The sequence below is a fragment of the Macrobrachium nipponense genome, chromosome 2 (genome assembly GCF_015104395.2).
Source record: "Macrobrachium nipponense isolate FS-2020 chromosome 2, ASM1510439v2, whole genome shotgun sequence".
Taxonomy (NCBI): domain Eukaryota; kingdom Metazoa; phylum Arthropoda; class Malacostraca; order Decapoda; family Palaemonidae; genus Macrobrachium; species Macrobrachium nipponense.
In genome coordinates, this window is record NC_087201.1 from 108254086 (window position 1) to 108274649 (window position 20564).

Below are 20564 nucleotides of genomic sequence, written 5' to 3' on the forward strand. Positions count from 1 at the left end.
AGGCAAAAGGAAGTGGAAAAAAAAGGTAGAAAGCAATACAGTTAGGGGATGAAGGGGACTCTTCACAGAAAATTCAATATCATACAAAGTACTAAGACAGATATAAAAGATATCTTAACCAGACCAGAGAATTAAACTTAAAATTTGCACCTCCAATACAGTTAAGTTAATTCTTATACAATATATTAACTAACATAACTAAGATTAAAAAACCATATTTTTAGAGAATAAAAGCACTATAATGAACATTACGTAAAAAAAATTTCAAGGATTTATTGGTCAAATTAAATTTTGGTACTCATACAAAATACCAAATTTGTTTTAACTAATTTGTATTTTTCATAACTAACAAACCTGAGGTTCTTAACATTAGGATTTACTAGCGCCAAGCTGGAAACCGGTAGAAATTAAAAATTACACTTGTGAGAATCCAGGGACTAATGGCATCTATACCAGGTCACGGGGCATGTATACCCAGAATGCCCACGGCTACCTGTGACCCATCAGTTATATTTCTAACCCAGTTTAGACTGCTAGAGGGGTGGTTCGAGGTGGGCCTTTAACTGTTAAGACCTCAGGTTTGTTAGTTATGAAAAATACAAATTAGTTACAAATTTGGTATTTGTTCATACACGAAACAAACCTTCGGTCTTAACATTAGGATAGACTTACTATTGGAGGGAGGTAAGTCTCTACAACTGACTGGAAGTTTCGCCACCTTATCCATTTCCGAATATATAGGGAAATTCTAGAGAATGGACATGAACCTAGGACCAAAGATATAAGCGGATCTATTGGTTTCCTCCCACTGGGTTGTAGATACCATTCTACTGTTTACTCTTGTCCCTTGCTACTGGATCCACCTTCACCCCTACTTTCCTTATATCCAGAGGGGTGTGTTGCTACTGAAAAGTATATCATCAGCTAAGATAGCTTCACAGTATGGCTGACCATCTCACCTGCATCTAGTCCGTTCCAGCACATGACGGTACTCTCCTTCATACTGCCCGTAGTTAAAGGAGTAGGAAGAAAGTAGTAAAGAAAAAAGACCAGTCATCCCATTCATTCTACTTTCATACCTTCATCTTAGACTAGACGCAAACTGACCCGCCAGGGGCACTGATGAACCTATATCACTTGTTGGGCCGCCACCACTGGACCCAAGGAAAAGGTGTCCAAGGATCTAATGGGCAACATCTTTCAAATAAAATGAGGTGAAAGTGTTTGGCGCTTCCACACGCCAGCTTTCAGAATTTTATCCAACAGACATGTTTTCTTCCTTAAAGCCCAGGGAAGCACTCACACCCCTGATGTCATGAGCTCTAGCTCCCACCTGGCTATCTGACCTCTGTCTTCTGCAGTATAAGCATTTCTGATTGTCTCCCTTAGCCAAAATGATATTGTATTCTTGGACACTTCCTTCTTGTTCCGTCCTGTACTTACGAACAACCTCTGGCACCCCGGCCTGAGGTGCCTTGTTCTCTTTAAGTACTCCCTTAGTGCCCTGACGGGGCACAGGAGCATTTCAGCTTTGTCGTTGTCTACAAAGTCTGCCAAGGAAGGTATGGTAAAGGAGTCGAATCTGCCGTCTACTATTGTTGGATTTTGGGTCTTTGCCACGAATTCTGGGACAAACTCACACACCATTGATCTCCAACCTCTCGAGTGCTTTATGAGATATGAGAGGCCATGTAGCTCCCCCACCCTTTTGTTGAAGCCAGGGCCAATAAGAAGACTGTCTTCAGGGTCAGGCTCCTATCCGTGGACTGCCTTAGTGGTTCGTAAGGGGGTTTTGTCAGACTACTCAGTACCTTGGTCAGATCCCAATCTGGGGCTTTTAGCTCCTTTGGTGGGCATGACTGTTCAAAGCTCCTCATCACAGCATGGCCCAACTCCCATGAAGACGATATGTCCACTCCTTTCATCCGTAAGACTGAGGCTAGAGCAGCCCTGTACCCCTTCACTGCAGATACAGACATATGTTTTTTCTGTTCTGAGATATATCAGAAAGTCTGCTAACTGCTGAATAGTGGTACCGAGTGGAGACACGTTCCCCCTACGACACCAATCACAGTATGCTGACCACTTCCCTTGGTATACTGTCGCAGATGATTTTCTGATATTACCTGCCATCTGAGTTTGCTGCTTTCTGCGAAAACCCTCGCTCTCGGAGGAGATACTTGACAGTCTCCACCCGTGAAGCGATAGGGACTTCACCGACTGGTGGTACCTCTCACGTGAGGCTGACACAGAAGGTTGCTCCATGGAGGTAACTCTCTTGGCACATCTACTAGGAGTTCCAGTAGGTCTGGAAACCACTCTGCTTTCGGCCATAACGGGGCTACCAGGGTCATCTTGAGGTTCTGAGACCGCATTACCCTGTTCAGAACCTGACGGATTAGACAAAATGGAGGAAATGCGTACACGTCCAGATTGTCCCAGGGGTGTTGTAGCGCATCTTCTGCTGCTGCCTCTGCGTCCGGGACTACTGAACAATACACTTCCAACTTTTTGTTGTACCTGGTTGCGAATAGGTCTATGATCGGTCCTTCCCACAACATGAGCATCCTGTCCACTACCTGTTGGTGTAGGGACCACTCCGTTCCCAGAATCTGATCCCTGCGGCTCAACTTGTCGGCCACTATGTTTTCTTTTTTTTCCCGGAATATACCTGGCCTTGATGTCTACCAGGTTCTCTATATGCCCACTGGTGAAGTTGAACTGTCATCACATGTAACTGCCGAGAAACTAGGCCTCCTTGCTTGTTTATATAAGCTACTACTGTGGTGTTTGTCTGACATCAATACCACCGAGTGTCCCTTTACTCTCTCCCTGAATTCTTGTAGAGCCAGGAAAGCTGCTTTCAACTCCAGCACGTTTATATGGAGTTCTCTGTCCTTGCAACTCCATTTTGCTGACACCATCAACTCCTCCATATGGGCTCCCCAGCCTTCTAGTGACGCATCCGAGAACAGCAAGAGGTCTGGGGAGGATTGTTGAAGGGGGACACCCACTGTCAGATTGTCGTCGTCCACCCACCACAGCAAGTCTTTCCTCACTTCTGCCGACAAGGGAATTTGCTCGTACGGGTGATCTACTGTTGGTGACCAAAACTCCTTCATCCTCCATTGTAGGGACCGAAGGTGTAGCCTTCCTTGTGGTACTAGCTTCTCCAGGGAGGTTAGGATTCCCAGCACCACCTGCCACTGTCTTGCTGGCTGTGTCTGCTTTCCCAGAAAGGCATTCACCACTTGTTTGCATTTCTGTACTCTTTGGTCTGTTGGGAATACTTTGGCTTGTTTTGTTGTATCTATCACCATTCCCCAGATATTCCAACGTTGACTTGGATCCAGCTGCGACTTCTGCTGATTCACCACAATACCTAGGCTGTGACAAAGCTGCAGGAGGGCCGCCTGTCCCTGAGTAATTTCTCCCTGGACTTTGCTATCACCAGCCAATCGTCCAGATATCTTATCAGCCTGATCCCCTGAGCGTGCGCCCACGCCGACACGAGGGTGAACACTCTTGTAAAAACTTGAGGAGACGTTGTCAATCCGAAGCACAGGACCTTGAACTCGAAAGCTTTCCCTGCAAGACTGAAGCGGAGAAATTTCCTTGAAGACTGATGGACTGGTATCTGAAAGTATGCGTCCTTTAGATCGACTGTCAGCATAAAGTCTCCGATTCTGACTGCTTGTAGAACCGTTTTCGGAGTTTCCATCTTGAATAAACTGGTTTTCCTTATAAACAGATTCAGCGTTGACAGGTCTATTACTGTCCTCCACTCCCCGTTGGCTTTGGGTACCAGGAAAATCCTGCTGTAGAAGCCTTTTGTCGGACTGCATACTTGTTGCACAGCTCCTTTTTCCATCATCTTCTTCACTTCGTCCTGCAGAATAGTGGCCTTCTGAGATTTGTGGGCATAAGTGACGTGGGTAATGGTTGATCTGTCAGGGGCGGGGTTATCCCCGAACGGAATCAAATACACCGATCCTGAGAACATCCACCACCACTGCTCTGCCCCTAGTTCCTGCCACACCTTCCAGTGATTTGCCAGCAACCCCCCACTGGTGTGGCCGAGTGATGGGAGGCGCCCATCCTATCTTCTTGAGCCGCCTCTCCCCCTTCCCCTATTGCCCCTTCCTCTGTTTGTTTTCTATTGTGAAAGGGCCGATGAGTTATCCTCTTTGGGGAAGAGGGTCTTGTGACTCTATTAGGGATGCTATGTCTCACTGGTTTCTTTCGAGACATCTGCTGTTCTTCCCTCCAAAGGAATAGTTTGACTGTTAGAGGTTTTCCTAACTGCCTGTTGCACCAACCTATCGTTAGTGTCCATCCTTCTTCTATCTATCGCTTCTTCCAGTATGACCTCTGGCAACAGTAGTTGCGATTCCAAGATATCCCCATTCCTCATTGCTAACAGGGAATCCAAATCCACATTGCGGCTTAGTCTAGCCAATGCTGCATCTCTCCTCATTAGCAGGATATTTGCCCAAACATTGGCACTTACGTTTGTCAGGTACGCAATCGCCTTGGACCCTGACTGTAGTAATCTAATGAACAATGGTTCATCTACTACTTTCCTTGTTGCTTCCGAGGATGCAATTTTTCGCCACTGCTGTTGACCAAAGGTCTAACCAGGACGCAGCCTGAAAGACAGAAGAAGCTGTTGCTTCTAACGTGGCCAGCCTCTTGGTACGTCATCGAAGGGCACTCCATTTTAACCTGATCCAAGGTTAATCCAGGCCTTAACCTTACAACATTAGGGTTCATTTGTCTAGACAGCAAAGGGACCTTCGGTGTCGTATAATATTTCCTTTGCTTTATCATTGGAGGGGGAATAAATTTAAATGATCTATTAGATCTTAAGGAATTATCCCTCCCTGCAATCTTTGCGTTCACGTGTTGCAAGACCGATTCCGCATGACTCGAACAAGGCAATTCATACGACACCTTGGTATCCCTCTTTAGTCCAAACGCCATGTCAATTCCAGGAGGAAGCATACTGGCCGGTGTTTCTGTCTTCTCCAAAAGGCTATTGAATTGACGAATCAAATCAATAACCTCTGCATACGAGGCCAGAAACTCTTGGTTTTCTCCTTCCTCCGGCTCTAGTGTACCACTCTCCGTCACGAGAGATGTTGTCTCGCCTCTATCTTCTGACAGACGGCCCGGAATTCCACGGCCGCCTGCCCCTACGGCCGCGGCCTCTTTGATCTTTGCTGGCCGCTGTTGGCTCGATCCCAGATAGTCAGCAGGGGACGAGAACGTCTCACTCTCTCTCTGCTCATGGATCTAGAGCGAGAATCTCGTCTAGATCTCCAAGATGGAAGGCTCCCTTGAGACAGAGGTAAGTTCGTCTTTATTAGCATTGGCATCGTTTTCGAGCGTCGGCGAGCCCGGCCTCGGCCTTCTATCCAGACGGACACTGCCTTCCACGAACGTATCCGCCGAGGTTGCCACTCTCTATTTTTCGTACTTTTAATAGGAGCTTTATCGTCCTTCGTACGTATTTTGAACGGCCCTTACGGGCGAAACTGGGACCTGCAAATTCCATCCTCTGCTGCACCTTTCGCCGCCAACGTCGATTTTACCAAGAGCATCGCAGTTTTTGCGATCCGAACTGGCAACTCCGCCTCGGCCGCTAGCTCGCCGGCCGTCACCTCTCTCGCTTGTTCGGACTCTTGTGAACGGCTTCGTCTGGCAACCTTGTGCTTAATAGCCACTGATTTTCCGACCTTCTTGCTGACTTGGAAATGACAGTCTCCGTCCGAAGAAGAGGAAGAATTGATTCTTCTCCTCTTGGCCCGAGGATCCGCTAGGAACTCCCGAATCCTCCTCCAACGCTTGACTGGCGCTCGCCGTGACGTTATCGGACTTAGCGATGACGCCGAACTAGAGGAAGAAGACGAAGAAGGCGAATCACACTTTTTCTTTTTGTCTCTCTTATTCATTCTCTCCTCTATATCCTGTAACTTCTGCATTACAGTTTGCATTGACGGATCAGAAGGCGTATTAGCGTCTGGGTGCAGCGAAAAAGGCCGAGAATCGGTCTGTGACGTCATCACGCCTGCCATCTCAGAGTGTGACGTATGTTGTGACGTCATCCCTCTCGTAGGGAGAGACTGAGAGGTTTCTGCTGGTAACCGCACGTTTGCTGCCAAATTACCTCCCACGTTCTGCATCGCTGTAAATACTGAGTGGGATGGAGAAGCAGCGGCATTAATTCCCATAAATTGTAAGCCCGGGGGATGAGGAACATTCAGCGCTGCCGGACCCTGCTGGAACCGTGACGTCATATAATGCGCAAGCAGACCATCCAAGGTTGGTACGCCTGGTAGGCCCAGCGCTGACCACGTACCATCTAACCTATGCGCTTGCGTAGCAGGAGCCTGGAACAAAGATGGCGGATCTCCCCCTCTACTTGCTGGGAACAAAGGAGAGTGCAAATTATTCATAAAATTACCCAAGGCCCCTCCTGACGTTTCCGATACAGAACCGCTAGGAGAAACCGAAGGGGTATGAGACAATTCAAAAGCAGGTGGAGAAACATATGGAGCAGCCTGGTTTATTACCGATACAAAAGAAGCCGGTAAGATTTGGTCATCCAAAGATGGCGTCACCCCCCTTTCTTCTGTATTGGCTTTTCCCATAGAACTTCTTCCACTGTTTCCACCGACCAACCGCGACAAACAGAACACGGATTAGTAATCGTACATACGTTTCCCTGCACCTACTACACGTTGGATGAGGATCCGTCGACACCGAGGTATTAGGAACCTAGAACAAGGGAAGCCACTGACTCCTGGGCATTTCCTTTGTCTCCTCTTCGAAGCGGTAGACGATCCCGATGTTGAGGCAAAATTCTCCATCATACCACGTATACACTCTTACCGCACACTGATCACACTTGGAGAAAGAAAAGGAATGAAAAATAAAAAAAATGAAATGGATAAAGAACGGGCAAACTGAAAAAACCGGCTTTAAATGAGATAGACAGTAACACGTCTTATCTTAAAGGCGGTAGGAAAATAACTGATGGGTCACAGGTAGCCGTGGGCATTCTGGGTATACATGCCCCGTGACCTGGTATAGATGCCATTAGTCCCTGGATCTCACAAGTGTAATTTTAATTCTACCGGTTTCCAGCTTGGCGCTAGTAAATCCTAATGTTAAGACCGAAGGTTTGTTTCGTGTATGAACAAATATATTTTACTGTCAAAACTATTGCAGAATCTGAAGAAGAGATGGAAACATTAAGAAGGGACAAGAGGGGAAAGAACTGATGTCAGAAAACCAGCATGCGCCTCCCAAGGAAGCAAAGGAAAAAGTAGTAAGGAATGTAGCAATATAGTTGTTGCAGGGAAGTGCAGGGTAAACTCAGTACTATGTACTGACTACCAGATTTTGTTACAAATTCTCACAATTAAAAACTCTACAGGAAAGAAGAGACTTCCATAACCCATATACAGGAGCAAATGGGAAATAAGAAACAGAGCAGTTCTGCTACCTTAAAAAGACAATGCACTGAGGCAGGAATTGAAAGAACAGTAAGTCACTGCATTACGGCTGAACAGGAAAGATTTTATGACAGTTAAGTAAAACCTTTACAATGGGAATGACTTTAAAAAGGTTTGACTAAACAAAATGTAAGATTTTGTTACAAGTTAATTAATTAGGAATTTCCCTTTGAAAGGGCATCTTCAGGCTCCTAGAGAAATCCTATTGCTCCTCTGCTTATGTAGGACCATTAAGTAAAAGCCCGTTTGTGTTTATGAGTATGTTGTCTACAAAAACTTTTGCCTGCCTTGCAGCAAGCTGGTATTAAACTGACATAAATGTTCATTCTTCACTTGAAATGAACCATGTGTTCAACCTATCTTGAAAAAGTTCAAGCCATTCTGAATGAACCACAGTCTGCTAAATTTAAACATTCAAAATTTTTTAAGTCTTTGCAATTTTTATAATAATTTCATTTCAAATTTTTTCATAATATTTGCACCTCTGTACAGATTGCTTCAAAAAAAGTTCCATACGACAAAGAAAAAAATTCTCTAAAAGAGAGCCATGCTTGTACAATTCCCAACAGTAGCTGTTCTTATGCAAAGAAAGTCCAAAGTCCTGCCTTAGCTACAGAGAGGAATAAAGTTATACATAAGGTCAGAAGTCCTTTATAGAGTTCTATCTACAGCTCCACAAGCTGACACAATCAAGAGCCTATGAACCAACAATATATACTATTTGGTGAGGGCTTGAGTGGCTACTGTTGAACCAACATAAATTGTGATGCATTCACTGCACCTCTTAAAGCTTGTAATGTGGCAGATCTTTGGCCTTGAGCAGTTGACAGACAACCTTCTGAACACAAGCAATTAGCAGAGCAGTAAGCACAAACCTTTTTGGTTTTACAGAAATAACAGCCTTGGCTGAAACTTCATTTTTGAGACATCTTCAGCTACTTAGAAAAGGGTTTAAATTTCAACCATGGGTTCGAGTGGCAAATCAGCAAAGGCCCCCTTAGTTAAGATTCACATCCAGGTGTAACTATTAATTGCAGTCAAAGGTTTGGATTCAAAATCTGACAAAATCAAGACACTAATAAAGACTATGACTAATCTTAATTATTGAACGCCACCAAAAGCCTGTCTCTAATTTAAAAAAAAAAAAAAGGTATACCACAACCGGGGGCCCCTAGAAAATCTATGAAATAGAGTTGTGGAGCACTAGATGACATAGAAATGCAGGAGTCAGCTAATTAAATGATTACCTGAAAAAAAACAGGCATCAGCTAAATGATTTGGCCTGTTGGTCATCTCAAATACTCTAATAAAGGGAGTACACTCTTGGACTTCATTATGGATGAACTACCAAACATAATCCCCACTATTATGATGGACAGCCAATGTTAGATAGGAGCCTCAAACATACTATTACTATGGGGCTCATTCTTCATACTGGCTTGTAAACTTGGTGGCAACTGAACACCTTGCATTTAATTTCTAAAGGGAATTCTATTTCTTCCTTGAAAGGAACCATGAGGACAAGGGCTCCTTGAATATGAATGGTTGTACAATGTGGAAGTTATTTTCCTTTGCAATCTGGTCTGCTTGCAGTACAGGTTGCAGGTCACATCATCACATGGGAGGGATTTTTAATTATAAAAGCTATGCATAGGAGCACTTCCCTAAGGTATTCAACTGACTTCCAGCTTTAATTCCCTTCCAGTCTAGTCTTACAGGAAGGGGGATAGTTTACTGAGGAAGTTGGAAGGGAGCGTGGTTGGTTATCTGCAACTTAAACCCTCACAAGCTCTAGAGAATTTGCTCATCCTGAGCTTTGCATAAGTTAACTTACAAACTTGGCTAGTAGGACTTGACATTTTCTGAATTCACAATTGTTCATGGCCTTCAATATATCACAAGATTTGATCTGCCTAGGTCAGGTATGGCAGTTTTAATAGAAGGGACAGAACGCCTAGACTTTTTTAGGCTTAAGTTTCTTTTTTGGACCTTACTGATCTCCAGCAGTCATATACCAAATAAGAGTTTCTACCATTCCCCAACATACACAATGAACAGACAAGAAACAACTGGACTCGGTTGTGTAAAAAAACTGCTTGGAGAAACCAGGTGTTCTATAAATGTTAATAGATCAAAGCACCTGATTGCAGGACATATCAGTAGCAATTTAGTAAGCTGCAATTTCCCAACTCCAGAGGCAGGCTATAGTTGGAATTCAGGTCTCTTATCAATAATACCTACTGTTCATTCATGGGATCTTCAATTGGAAGTCGTTGGATGGCTTCTGTACCATACTCTATTATTAATAGATCCCAATTGTATAACATGGAAAATCCAGTGCTAAAGTCTCTACCCTAATGCAAACTGATGAAGTTTCATATATGACTCAGAGATCTGGAAAAACTTATCCTTATTATTATTATCATATATGAAAACCTTTTCTCTTTTTCTATAGCCTGGGTAGGAATGGGTGGGAAAAGGATATCTATGGTGTTCTTGCATTGACTGGGTGGAGGGGGAGAGATGCACGAGTGTCCTCACAAATCAAACAGGAACTGCACACCTACATTTATTTCTGGCAATTTAAAGGGGCACCGCCAACTGTCAAATTTCAAGGAATTATCTATTTTTAGTTATTAACAGTTTTCAACTGTTTTATGTCTATATAAACATATCCTTAAGTGATAATACTAAAAAAGAATGTTTAGTTTAGTTCATGCACAACTTTTTTCATTACATTTACAGCACTGTGAACGAAAAAGACCTGTAAAAAACTAAGTCTATGAATGATCCTACATTGGATGAAGTTTGAGATATACACTATTTTGGACTTTTGCGATAAATAAACATATCTAGAAACATTACAGCTAAAAAAGAATGTTTAAACTTGTTCATGGACAACTTTTCTTCGTCACTTTTATAGCACAGTGAACAACATATTGAGGGGAAAAAAAAATGACATGGGAAACGAATGTAAACAAGATTTATTCAAAAATAATTGTTTCCCATTAAAATATCTAATTTTCTCTAGTATTAGCATCAGATAAAACAGCTTATAATGATACAGGAATAACTGGCTTCAGGAAACCAGATATTACTGAATTTTCTAATTTTTGAAGACAGAATTATTGCTCTTTCTCTGTTTCCTGAATAACTTTTTTTTTAACTCTTAATGGACGGATAGCTTCTCAGGAGTAGTAATAGCAAGTTTGGGGTGGTGGACAGATGGATCCTGTAGAGGAGCAATATTAAGCACCATCAATTTGGAAAGAATCAGGCAAGAAAGAGGTGCCAATACTTTCACAGTCCAAAAATTCACTAATGGCAACTATTACACTGGCTGAAATCACAAATCTGGCGCCTCAGGACTTCAACTTTGCTTCTGACTTCAAGAGAGAATGTATTGCGACTCTGTCTCACATGACATCTTTTTGCAAATTTGCTCATAAATATACCAAGGGGTTGCTGTTGGTTTTTGTTCTTGTCTTTTATGATAGTATGTCAGTTCTAACTCTAATTTTGCAACAAGTGCTAAGAAATATTACAAAAAACATGTACAAATAAAAAAAGTTTCTGAATCTTCGTTCTTGGTAAATTTACGTAACTATATTTCGACAAATAAGCAAGAATTTGTTACTGATTTTATTTCTTATCTGTTTATATAGTGTGAGCTGTAATTATAATTTAATAAAATAAAATTAATTATTAGAAAAATCATATATAAGTTGGTAAAGTTCACAATTGTCTGGTAAAAGAGGTCCCACAAGGGGTTGTAAATAGTAGTCATTTTCAACTTATGGAAAGTAGGGAAAATTTGTTAGAATTTTTTCTTCCCCATGTGCATTTGCATATCTTCCTCTTTCCATTGATGTGTTTTTTTCATAAACTAGCCAATCTCAAAGTTTATACGGCCTGAGGAGCTGCAAAGTGATTTTTTAACCGTCCGCTAAGGGTTAAACTACTGTATACATATACTCGCGTATCATGTAACTTTAGAAGACCTCATTTTGAAGCTAATTTTAAGGGGGTCGCATCATACACGCGATATAAAATTAGCATATGTAATGTTCACATACATATTAGCCCTCTTACGCCGAAGCAGTAAAAAAAAAATTGTCTCCCGTGTGCCGGAGGTGTTTCAGAGTGAGCGCCCGGGAAGAGGAAAAAAAATTTTTTGTTTTTTTTCAAAAAATCACAGCGCGCTTAGTTTTCAAGATTAAAGAGTTCATTTTTCCTTCCTTTTTTTGTCATTGGCTGAAGTTTAGTATGCAACCATCAGAAATGAAAAAAATTATCATTATCTTATATAAATAATGCAATATATGATAGCGCAAAAATGAAATTTCATATATAATTGTATTCAAATCGCGCTGTGCGCAAAACGGTTAAAGGTAACAAGTTACTTTTTTTTCGTTGTAATGTACACTAAATTGCGATCATTTTGGTATATAACACATTGTAGAACAATAAAATAAAACGCACAGAGAAAATATTATCACAAAATAATGCATGATTCGTAATGCGCAGACGTAAACAAATATTTTTTCAAAATTCACCCATAAATCTAAATATTGTCCTAGAGACTTCCAATTTCTTTCAAAATGAAGACAAATAATTGAATATTACTATACTGTAAGAGTATTAGCTTACAATTGCAGTTTTTGACCATATCTGAAGAGTTAAAAGTTGACCGAATGTCAAATTTTTTTATATATATATTTTTTATATGCAATTATTTCGGAAATAAGAAAAGCTACAACCTTCAAATATTTTTCGTTTTATTCTACATGAAATTTTGCACATTTTCATATATAAAACTCTATGAAATGCCTAATATGAAACGGAGCAAATATTCCGAGAATGCGACGTACGCATTTCGGAGATTTGTGGCGGAGAATCCGCGCGCGGAGGGAAGGAAAGATTTTTTTTTAAATTCACCATAAATCTAAATATTTTGCTAGAGACTTCAAATTTGTTTCAAGATGAAGATAAATGACTGAATATTACTAGACTGTAAGAGTTTTAGCTTACAAGTGCGTTTTTCGACCAGTTCGGTAAAGTCAAAGTTGACCGAACGTGGTTTTTTTTCTATTTATCGTGATTTATATGCAAATATTTCAAAAATGAGAAAAACTACAACCTTCAATTAATTTTTTTTTTTTGTATTCTACATGAAATTGCGCACATTTTCATATTTAAAACTTTATGTAACGGCTAATTTAAAATGGTGCAAACATTACCACAATCGCACATATGATTTTTTCGGAAGAGTTACCGCGCAGACGTAAAGAAAATGTTATTTTTTTCATAAATTCACCATAAATCGAAATATTGTGCTAGAGACCTCCAATTTGTTGCAAAATGAAGGTAAATGCTTGAATATTACTAGAATATAAGCGTTTTAGCTTACAATTGCGTTTTTCGACCGTTTCGGTAGAGTCAAAGTTGACCGAAGGTTGAAATTTTGGCAATTATCGTTATTTATATGAAAATATCTCAAAACTGATAAAAGCTACAACCATGGGTTGTTTTTAGTTGTATTGTGCATGAATTGCGCACATTTCCATAACATAAAACTTTATATAACGGCTAATTTTAAAATGGTGCAAACATTACCACAATCGCATGTATGATTTTTTTCGGAAGAGTTACTGCGAGGACGTAAGGACAAAGTTTTTTCATAAATTCACCATAAATAGAAATATTGTGCTAGAGACTTCCAATTAGTTGCAAAATTAAGGTAAATGATCGAATATTACTAAAATATAAGAGTTTTAGCTTACAATTGCGTTTTCCGACCATTTCGGTAGAGTCAAAGTTGACCGAAGGTTGAAATTTTGGCAATTATCGTTATTTATATGAAAATATCTCAAAACTGATAAAAGCTAAAATCATGAGAATTTTATTGTTGTATTTTACATAAAAATGCACACATTTTCATATATAATACTTCATGTAACGGCTAATTTACAATGGAACAAAAATTATGTCAAAGTGACGAAATAATTTCCGAGATGTGTCACAGATACTTTTTAGTGCGGCAAGAAAGAAATTCGCGCTTGCGCGCCTGTGTAACGATTGTAAACAAAACAACACCTTGATCCGTGAACTCCCAGCATCCCCCAAGGCGTGTGATTCAAAAGTTTTAGGCTGGTAGGCCTATAAGTATTTTTCCACGAATTTTAAAAAAACTTTTGTAAGTCGACATAAAATACGTCCAGTCGGCACACGGGAGACAAAAAATGTCGACGAAAAATACGTCCAGTCGGCGTAAGAGGGTTAGTATCACATTACAAAATACAAACATATTGAGTATGCATCTTTTCCATGGCTCTTTTAAAAAGTTATCCTTTACTTCACAGCATCCAATATTGTAAGTATTCTTATATTACGCAATCCATTATCCAAAATCCTTTGGGCCAGATGTGTTTCAGTTTATGGAATTTTTCGGATTTCAGAACTGTGGGAGTCAGCATCATAATCAAACATCACTACTGCAGCAAAAACATATTTCTTTCCTTTTTTATGTTTTTTTTATTATAGTTATTTATTCATTAGTTTACTATTTATATTAATATTAAATGAATTTGAGATCATTAAGATTATCAACAATAAAATAGCAAGACAATTAAGATCTTATGTTCACTAACACATTCTATTTTCAACATACACATCTTACAAGTGTGTAATGTTAGTGAATTACATATCATGTCTTGCTTGGAGACAGGCTGAGCTGTAGGGGCAGCTTTCTTGAGTGAAGGAATTTGGTACGTAAGCATTTTAATCGAGAGACTGCTCGTCTTGTCGTCAAGCATGTACATTTGTTTGTACGGATGTTACAGGTCTAGTCGACCAGGGCACTTGCAAAAGTCACATTCCTTTTGGTGAGAAGAAAGAGGTCAGTTTGGTACATGCCAGGTGTCAGGAGAGAAAACCCCATCTAAAAGGTATGGCACATATTTTGTAAGACTTGGAAAACCGTTACCTTCGAAAAGAGAGAGAAGTGTGAAATACATTCTTTTACTTAAATTACTTTGAAAAGAGTGATGTGTGAAGTGTATCTTTTATCCATTATCATCTTTATTACAGATGGGTTCTATTACATGGTATTAGAGACAGGATTCGCTAACCTGACTAATACAATGAACCTATTGCATTCTGGGTCTGGAGTGAGTCTAAAGTCAGGAGGTAGAATGATAACTTACTAGTTTTCTTGTGAGCAGATTTTGGGTTTTTGTCACTATGACTTGTTAATCATTTTGTTCTATTTTATATTCATCTGCTTTGGGTAATAAATAGTATATTTTTGTACTTACGTGATCTTAATAGCCTAATGACATGTTTGCAGACAGAGGGCACCATTGACAACAGGCAAGGGTTTCCAATTTGTGTATTTTTAATAAAAGGGTGGTTACACACATATGTAAAATACAAAATTATACTTAATCAAACTGATTGTAATCGAACTTAAGGATAAGTAACGCTATAAAATACATAGCATCACATCGATCTTAGAGAGGGTTGTTCTTTATTGTGGGTTTTTCTTTATTGTTATTATGCTGCCATCAGTTTGCAGTCATACATTTCAGGACAGCTTGGGAATAGGATTCACAAATGAAAACTACAAATGACAGTGTGGAATTTTTTGTACCACTATATTATAGTTAAAATTATTGTTAAATTCTTGTTTTCATAAAGAGATAATGTATAAAACAAATTACTGATGAATCATTGCCTTCAACAGTCAAATAATCACAATCATACCTACGTTCAAATGTAGTGCGATCCACAACACGTCTATACAGCAACTAGCCAGTCATTCACATTTAAGCTGTGTTCTAACCGAGTAGAATGGTTTGCATGTGAAGCTAACAAAGACATTTTGAATACAGTATGTATTTTTAACCCTCAAAGTCAGGACTAATATATGTACACTAATGCATACACTCATGACTGGGCTAAATTTAAGGCTGGCCAATTTAACAGAAAAAACCCTCATCAATGGAAAGAGGAAGAAAATATGCATATGGTTATGGTATAAGTAAAATAAAATCTAAAATAATTTCGGTACATTCCACAGGAAGTTGAAAGTTAAAAAATTCCCATCTGGTGCAGGCCTTTTTTACCTAAAACAGTTGTAAAAATGTACGAATTTTACCAAGTTAAAATCTTTCTAATATCTATTTTTATTCTATTTTGTCAAATCCTACCGTATATACTCGCATATCATACAACTTTTGAACACCTAATTTCTGGGATTGACCTGTGTCGCCCAGTGAAATGTACCTATAGCACTCATTTCTAGGTATAAATAAATGCTAAATATACCAAAGAAAAAAAGCCATATGGAATGCCAGAGTTACTACCTCTGGATAGATCACTCTCACAGGGTGTCGGTATAGCAACAGGGGCGAGTGGAAGCCACTTATCACAGATACCTTACCCAATATCTTTCTCCTCTCTCAAAATCCCCCGCCAGAGAGGTGCCGTTACAACGACCACCTTCCGCTCGCCACCGCTACCTCTGCCAAGAAACGTCATTCCTTCATAGCAATCGCTACGCGAACAGCTTTATTTTACGCTGTGATCCTTTCCAATAATTTGGTTAAATAATTGTGTTAATATGTCTTCTGATCTTCAAGAAGCATCTTCATCTAAGTTGAGTATAATTTTATTGACTTTGAATGCGGTTAGACAACAGTTTGTACTTATTTGAGAAGTTGTTAGTAGAGATGTTTACATATTAGGTATGTGGAAAGAACCCTCACCCAGGGAACCGGCATGTTTGCATTAGGTACTGCGTTTCTCAGTCTTCTCAATTTATAATTTTTATTTTTTATTTTTTCGATGATTATCTTAAATTCACCACTATTGCACATCACAGTAAGCACTACTGTTGTCATGAAATTTTACCTTTTCGCTCCTGTTGGGTATCGTTAGGCTTATGTATTACGGTTCAACCTTTACATTTTTGGCCTTATTAGAGGGTTTCCCTCATTAGTCATCGTCCTTCTTGAGCGATTTGGTTCCCTTACGGAAGTGTGGTTTTATTTCATTTTAATGCGTGAGTAGTGTGTTGGAAGCAAGCTAGGCTAGCTAGCCTAGTACTTCGCCAGTTATTATTTTGGAGGTAAAGGAAAGCCCTCTTCCATCCGATATGCTCATGCATGTTGTGTATGTTGTAATTTTTGTATTATCTTGTTTTAATATTATATTGGTATATGTACTAATTTTATTATGATGAGGTTAGTTTGGAAGTCCCACACAATTTACCAACCCTAGCCTACCTGATCAGATCGATGAGATTTTGGAGGGTAGGTTAGGTGGTTGAGAGTACTACTTGCTACCCGTAGTTGGTACTAGTCCTGGCTACCTGACCAGACCAATATTCGGTTTTGGAGGGTGTTCCATCACTAGAGAGTTCCTCTCTGTTTACGTAAATGTAGGTGCTAGACCTGTCTAACCTGACCAGGTCGATACGTTCGATTTTGGAGGGTTAGGTTAGGCTCTAGAGTGTCCTCTTTCGTAACGTACTACTATGCGCTGTCCTAGCCTACCTGACCAGATCGGTGTATCCGATTGTGGAAGGTTAGGCTAGGCTCGCAGATGGGCTTGCCCCTTCTTTTCATCGGTACTTCCAATACTTCTTTATCAATAAAATTTTGCTGTATAGCCTTGGCCTTTACCTCCTTTAGGGTGTCAGTTGGCATGCCACCTTCTATCCCTTTAGTTGTAGGCTACTTCATGGCTTCTCGAAGGGTGGTAATCACCTGACCGGTTGCTGTTGCCAGGTGATTACAAGTCTTCCTTTTTCCTCCAAGCTTTTCCCTTCCGTTCCGGACTCGTTCCGGCGGTGCTTAGTTAGCTCGCTGACCTAGTAATCCTACCAGTGAACAGCAGCTGGAGCGTCTAGTACCGTTTCGGGGGATTAGTCAGAGGAGATTAAGGATTAGTAGATTACGTAATCTCTGTTGGTATATCTCCGAGTCTGTGTTTATTCTGGTGAATGGGAGTGCGTCAACACTAGACTGACGCCACACAAGGGCTGCTACACCATGTTCGTGGTGAGGGATAAAATCCCAACCCCTTGCACGTCTAAGATCACAGAGTTAACTCTGCAGGCTGGAATGGAGGAGAAGCCGATGCCTCAGCTTCGAGAGACAGAGCCTACCTCTCTGCTCTTTCCCGGAGATCTGGAGTGCTGGGTGGGCGCTCCAGAAACATTCACAGTGGTCAAACTTGATCCGGAGTGTGCTTCCACTCAATTTAGTGAAAGATTACCCAGAATCCCAGAGGCCATGGTAAAGGCAGAATTTGAATCCAGGTGCAGACTGAGTAGATCGATCAATTCTGTTACTACATCGGAGTTGACGGCGTCTGTCTACTCTGAGGAACCCCTATTCCGGGTTCTTACAAAGTCACTCTTACAGACCTTTCAGAGTGACCTTTATTGGTGTTGCTGCAGAGTCAACCAACTCAACAGTTCTTGAGTTCGGCTGCTTTCGTGACGTCCCCGGCCTTCAACGCTTCGTTTGAAGCACAAGGAGCGTTTCGAGGCTATAACCAAAATGCAAGAGGAAGCAGAGCAAGAGGTGCTTACCGGTACAGAGCTGGCTCCAAAACTCCCTCAGAGGCAGAGGTTCCAGAGGAGGCAGAGGAAGTAAGACCTCATCCAATCTATGAGCCTCTCCAGGTAGGCGGGAGATTGTACCTCTTCCGGGACCATTGGACCTTCAGTCCGTGGGCCCACAATATTGTATCAATAGGTCTGGGGTGGAGATGGATAAAAGGGCCTTCTCCACAAGTCAGATTCCACCAAATTCCAACGACAGACCTCCTAGACTATGCCAAAGACCTTCTTCAAAAGAGGGCAATAAAGAGAGTCAGACACCTGCAATTTCAGGGACGTTTGTTCACCGTGCCAAAGAAGGACACGGACAAACCAAGAGAGATTCTGGACTTGTCCCGTCTCAACTCATACATTCAATGTGACAAGTTCCACATGCTAACCCTGTGGGGTCGTCACCACCTCTATCGATCTTGCAGACTCTTATTATCACGTCCCGATAGCGAGAAACTTTTCTCCCTACCTAGGCTTCAAACTAGGAAGGCAGGCTTACTCATTCAGTCATTCCTTCAGGAACTAAGAGCTCAGGGGGTTACACTAGTAGCCTACCAGACGACTGGCTCATTTGGGCACCCAACGACAAAGAATGTCGCAGTGCAACAGTCAAAGTAATAAAATTTCTAGAGTATCTGGGATTCCAGATAAACAAGGAAAAGTCCCGTCTCATTCCGGCGTCTTGCTATCAATGGTTGGGAATTCAATGGGATCTAACCACACACAAACTATCTCTTCCACCAACCAAGTGCAAAGAGATAGCAAAAGCTATGAGACAATTTCTCAAGAACAGATGGGCGTCTCGTCATACCCAAGAAAGAGTCCTAGGTTCTCTTCAGTTTGCTTCAGTAACAGATCTTTTATTGAAAGCCAGACTGAAGGACATCAATCGGGTATGGCGGAGAAGAGCCAACAGCAGACTCAGACAAAATCTCCTTGATTCCACTAATACTAAGGAAAAGACTTCGTCCATGGACAACAGTCAAGTCTTTCCAAATCAGTACTGCTCCAATTTCCCCCGCCGTCTCTAGTAGTCCACACGGACGCCTCTCTGAGCGGATGGGGGGCTATTCTCAGTACAAGAAGGTTCAAGGAACATGGTCAACAGTATTCCGCCAGTTCCATATCAACATCTTAGAAGCAATGGCCATTTTCCTGACCCTGAAACGACTAGCTCCGGCCAGGAATATTCATATCAGACTAGTCCTGGACAGTGCAGTGATAGTTCACTGCCTAAACAGAGGAGGTTCCAAGTCGAGCCACATAAATCACGTGACGATAGCAATCTTCTTGTTGGCAATGAGACATCATAGGCACCTGTCAGCTACTCACCTGGCAGGAATACGGAATGTCATTGCGGATTCACTGTCCAGGACAACTCCGCTGGAATCAGAGTGGTCCTTAGACACAAAGTCATTCAATTGGATTTGCCTACAAATACCGGGCCTTCAGGTAGACTTGTTCGCCACGGAGTCCAACCACAAACTTCCATGTTATGGTCTCCCAATTTGAATCCTCTAGCTCACGCCACAGATGCGATGTCCATAGATTGGAACAAATGGCAGAAGATTTACCTATTTCTGCCAATAAACCTTTTGATGAAAGTTCTACACAAACTCAGATCTTTCAAAGGGCGGATAGCTCTGGTAGCACCCAACTGGCCATAGAGCAATTGGTTTCCTCTTTTACTAGAGTTGAAACTCTGTCCCAGATGGACCCCCAACCCAAAACTGACTCAAATAGTACAAACTCGGACTGTGTCAGCTTCCTCAAGAATTCTGAATGCCCTAACTTTATGGACTTCATGAAGTTGCGGGACAGAAAGGTGCTAATATTGATCCACTAAACACATTATTCGTGGAATCAGACAAAAGAGAATCGACACTCCAGCAGTATGATTTGGCAGTGAGGAAGTTAGCCATCTTTCTAAAAGAATCAGATGTTCAGACAATGACCACGAATCTGGCAGTTTCATTTTTTAGAACTCTGTTCGAAAAAGGCCTAGCTGCTAGTACCATTACTACGACTAAATCTGCCTTAAGGAAAATATTTCAGTATGGCTTTAATATTGATTTAACAGATTCGTACTTTTCCTCCTCTCACATCAAAGGGCACCGCCCTCCAAAGTGAGAGGAGAAACCCCAAACACCAACACCACATGCCACCTCTTCTACCTTCATCCGATAGTAAGTGAAAGGATGAAGGAGAAGAGAAATTACCAGAAAAAACAAAACAAAGGACAAACCTCTGAAGCTCCCTTCGGTAATTCCCAATGTGTAAGCCTAAATTTTGAATTAATACATGTCTCGTTACAGGTCAATATCACTCACGTTAAATAGGTCTCATCCTCCGTTAAATACATATCTCATCCTCACATTAAAGGCAAAAGTATGTAAATAATAAAGTGTTGCATACCTTTGCCG

At 41.1% G+C, this 20564-nt stretch overlaps 2 protein-coding genes across 4 annotated transcripts in view; one reads left to right on the forward strand and one right to left on the reverse strand.

Annotated features, from left to right (window-relative positions):
• LOC135221580 (chromatin remodeling regulator CECR2-like) overlaps window positions 1-19496 on the reverse strand; it is a 47725-nt gene extending 28229 nt beyond the window's left edge. The window contains exon 1 of the mRNA XM_064259269.1: window positions 19474-19496. Within this exon, the coding sequence (XP_064115339.1) occupies window positions 19474-19496 (23 nt within the window). The remainder of the gene's footprint in view (window positions 1-19473) is intronic.
• LOC135220897 (trichohyalin-like) overlaps window positions 1-20564 on the forward strand; it is a 256724-nt gene that overhangs the window by 187709 nt on the left and 48451 nt on the right. The window lies entirely within an intron of this gene.